This window comes from Frankliniella occidentalis, unplaced genomic scaffold, assembly GCF_000697945.3.
Source record: "Frankliniella occidentalis isolate FOCC.00 unplaced genomic scaffold, Focc_3.1 Scaffold629, whole genome shotgun sequence".
In the NCBI taxonomy this organism is placed as follows: domain Eukaryota; kingdom Metazoa; phylum Arthropoda; class Insecta; order Thysanoptera; family Thripidae; genus Frankliniella; species Frankliniella occidentalis.
In genome coordinates this window covers 37,337-41,245 of record NW_026267744.1, presented here as the reverse complement: position 1 = coordinate 41,245, position 3,909 = coordinate 37,337, and the positions used below count along the sequence as shown (strand labels likewise).

General features: G+C 55.9%; 1 protein-coding gene across 1 annotated transcript in view; it reads right to left on the bottom strand.

The window, feature by feature from the left end:
• LOC113206482 (rab11 family-interacting protein 4) overlaps nt 1-3,909 on the bottom strand; it is a gene marked incomplete at its 5' end in the record, with an annotated part of 53,029 nt that overhangs the window by 19,461 nt on the left and 29,659 nt on the right. Inside the window, 4 exon segments of the mRNA XM_052275455.1 lie at nt 1-564; nt 808-846; nt 1,369-1,638; nt 1,843-2,295. Of these exon segments, the coding sequence (XP_052131415.1) occupies nt 445-564; nt 808-846; nt 1,369-1,638; nt 1,843-2,295 (882 nt within the window). The 3' untranslated portion in view covers nt 1-444.

Below are 3,909 nucleotides of genomic sequence, written 5' to 3'. Positions count from 1 at the left end.
ATTAAAAAAAGTACAATATTGCTCTTGGTAATAAAAGATTGCTCTACATGGCATTGTCAATCTTATTACGAGGGTTTTAAATAGGGGCAGTAAGGCTGTAAGAGTTCTAAATACCATGACATCTCGGGCACTTAATAACATCTTTTCTGACTTGTTAACCATAAAATAACCTCGTCTTCACACATTATGCAGTAACAGTAGAAGCGATAGAATAGTAATAAAAATGTAACAATACACAATAACAAAATTAATGGCAGGCTAATTATCACCTCCTCACATCAAGATTTATCATACAGCATTCACATGGCTAAGCGGGCTAAAGTTTCATGAAAACAAAATGCTTCATCTGACACATCAGTAACACATTGTAATTAACACACAAATTCCTTCTTTTAAAGGAACACTTAAAAAAAATTTCTAGTAAAATCGTTAGTTAACCATTGTTTAAGGCTTTCTAACTTCTAAAAGTTCAGGATAGTTTTCAATTATATTGATTAAAATGCCATCAATGTACTGTCGAAGTTGTGCATTCATTTCCTGCTGCTCCTTTAAGGCTTGTCGTATCTGAAAGAAGAAAAATAAACAAAACTTTTAGAACTGAGGCATCGGAACCAGAGAATTTTCCGACTAGCAACATGTGATAGAATAGTGAAAACAAAATAACAGCACATGATAACTTGATAGTACATCATCAATGAGAAAAATCTTAGGAATGCAACTCAAAACCATGCTTGCAGAACTAACTACAACGTAGCTAAAAAGGACATTGTAAACAGTCCCCCCAAAAAGCGAAAGCATTTAGCATACCTTTGCTACTGAGCTCTGATCGAGTGACTTATCCATATTCTGTGAAGAAAGAAGAAACAATAAACAAAAATAAGTTTTCTTTACTAGAAAACATAAGTTAGACGCATTTATTCCCCAGATCTGGTTTATTCAGCAATTTATTCTGATTAGAGGATATTGAAACCAGAAAACGTCTTGTTTTAGTCATGTTGTGTATATTGGAACTCTCAAATCTACATCCATGCAATAAGAAGATAGAAAAACAACTTTTTATTAAAGCAGAGGGGATTATGTAGTATCGGATCAAATAGGAAGAAATTAAAAATTTTAATTGTTCACTTTTTGTGATTTATTTTAGAAGAGAAGCATGCCCTCATTTTTCAATACAGTGACTAAACCGACTGTCCGAGCACAGTCTCCAGTTGAGCTCAATGGTAAGTACTTTCAAATGACTAGTTGGCCGGGGAAGCAAACTAAATTACAAAAGGAGCTAGTCTGTAGGTGTGAAAAAGAACTAAGCATGCAAGTCAATATGCGCCCAAGCAAGTGTAGGTGTGCAGGGGGAGGTTTACGTGGACCCACCTCGTCCTGCGACATGGCCTCGAGCTCGGCGGCCAGGCTGGCTGAGCCCAGCAGGCTGCGGCCCTCCTCCACGCCCCGGGTGAGCACGAGCGCCTGCAGCTCCTCGTTGGCCTCCCGCAGCGAGCGCGCCTCGTCCCGCACCCGCTCCAGCTGCGCGCTCAGCGCCAGCGCCTGCGCAGCCTGGTCCGGCTCGTGCTCGCGCGCCCGCGCAGACTGCCGCAGCGCCGCCTCGCGCAGCCGCTCGATCTCCAGGCTCAGCTCCTCGACCAGCTGCAAAAAGGGAGCAATAATAACGCGTTAGTGGGGAAGTAGTGACAGCAGGGGGTGCACCAGAGAATACACCTCGGTGTTGCGGATTAACCGACGCCCTCCACCCCATTTCCAAAGGAGTACATAAAACTGCAAAACAGGTGTGTTCTCTAATACATCCTGTCCCGGTACACTCTATTTTTGAGAATTGTGGGGTGGACTCACGTGCTCCCGCTGCTGGTGCTCAGCCTCGCGCTGCCGGAGGCCGTCCTTCTGCTGGTCCACCTCGTCCCGGAGCGCGGCCAGCGCAGCCTCCGAGTCCACGAGGGCCTCCTGGACGCGCAGCTTCTCCGACCGGATGTGGTCCGACTGCAGCCGGAGGCGGCTGGTCTCGTCCCGCAAGGTCTGCGCCTCCAGCTCGGCCGTCTGCAGCCGGATGGCGAAGTTCTCCAGCTCCAGCTGCTTCTCGCGCTCGACGCGCACCATGATCTCCCGGTGACGCTTCTGCTCGTCCTGCAGACGCTCGTCGGCGCGCAGCTCGGTCTCCCTGAGCTGCTCCTCGAGCATCAGCACCCGGGCCTGCAGCGCCGCGTTGTCCTGCTTGGCGCGCGTGTACCGCTCGTCCGTGCTGGTCTGGTTGTCGGCCAGGACGCCCACCTGCTGCTGCAGCATCTGGACCTGCAACAAGAGCGACCCACAAGTCAGTCACACGCAAACACATCATCGTGCGCAACACCCCCGCTGCAGTCATCCGTCCGACGGGCACGTACCACCGCGCACCATGCCCAACAACGGCTGCGATCCCCAAAATACAAAGTAACCGCTCAAGGGGAATGTACAACAGTACGTGAACCCCAACCTCAAAGGGCTGCCACAGGTGCGAGACCAGTTCGATTACTCGGCCTCCAGGTCATCAACGCGAGATGTCCAGGCGAGTTGTTGGTACGCGGGCTGCTGGCCGTGGCCTCCGTGCTTCGCGCCCGGGAAGCTGCCGCCGACTCACTTGATCGTTGAGGTGGTCGCACCACTGTTGGGCCTCGGCGTCGGCGTTGAGGTCATCGAGGCGCGAGCGCTCGGCCCGCGCGCGCCGCACCATGGCGGGGGTGATGACGTCGTCGGCGTGCTCCGCGTCTTCGTCGTCCTTGTTGAAGTCGGGGCCCACGAACTCAAACTGCCCCTCCCACAAGTCGAGATCCAGCTCGTCCACCAGGCTGCAGTCGGTCGACAGCGACTCGGGCGTCATGGGGCTCGACGCCATGGAGGTCATCCTCGCGCCCCGGCCCGGGCCGCCGCCGTGGACGCGGTCGGCTCGGTCCCGGACGAGGCCGTGGACGGCGAACTCCACCGCCGGCCGGGCCCCCTCATCGTCTTCCCGGCGGGCCGACGAGGCCGTCGTCGCAGGGGGTCGAGATAAGTCTATCGCGCTTCCGCTCGGGGCGAGCGGCCGGGGCACGACGCCCTGGTGCACGCCCTGGTGGCCCGCCAGGCCCGCGCTGCGCACGGCGCCGCACACGCTCATGGGCGGCGCTCACTCGCGGCGCATCGCGTCGCACTCCCTGCCTGCCTGCCCGGCGCCGAGAGGAAACAAACAGAAAAAAATTCACCCTTCCATACGCAACACACGAAAATAGCCGGCGGGCGAGAACATCCGCCCGGCAGTGTGTGTGAGTGTGTGTGACGTCACCGCTCGAGCTAAAGACCTTCGACCCTGCCAGCGCAAGGGTTCGACCCCGGCCAGCCCCCCCGCGGCACTAACCAGACCACCTCGCGCGGCAAATATGTAAACCAACGCGAGCAATCGATACGACTCGGGCGAGGAAGCAATCAGTGCGCGTCGATACTACTGGCCATACCTGCGGCGTGGGGTGCTTGGCGAGCAGCAGCAGCATACACGGCGGCCGCCCCCAGCCCCCACCCCCCACTGGCGCCGGCCGCTTCCGCCGCGCTGCTTGTGACGGACGGCGGAGTACAAAGCGAGTGCTGTCCTGCTGACGCCCCGCCAGGCGCCCGTCCTTGAGGACTCGCATTGCTCGTTGCGCCACACGGCGGGGCGCGGCGGGGTGGGGCGGGGCGCCCTGAGTAGAACACGGCGTGGCGCGGCGGGGCGGGCGGCGCGAACAACGTGAGGATGGCGCTAAAATAGATTCATGTCGAGTCCAATTTGTAGCGTCGGCCGTCCTCTGCATGCTTGCGCGCGCAAACGCACCTGGGGTGACCTGGGGTGGAGCAGCAGCGCGTGGTGCTTGTGGTGGTGGCGGCGATGGTGGTGGTCCGGGGAGGATGGGGCCGGGG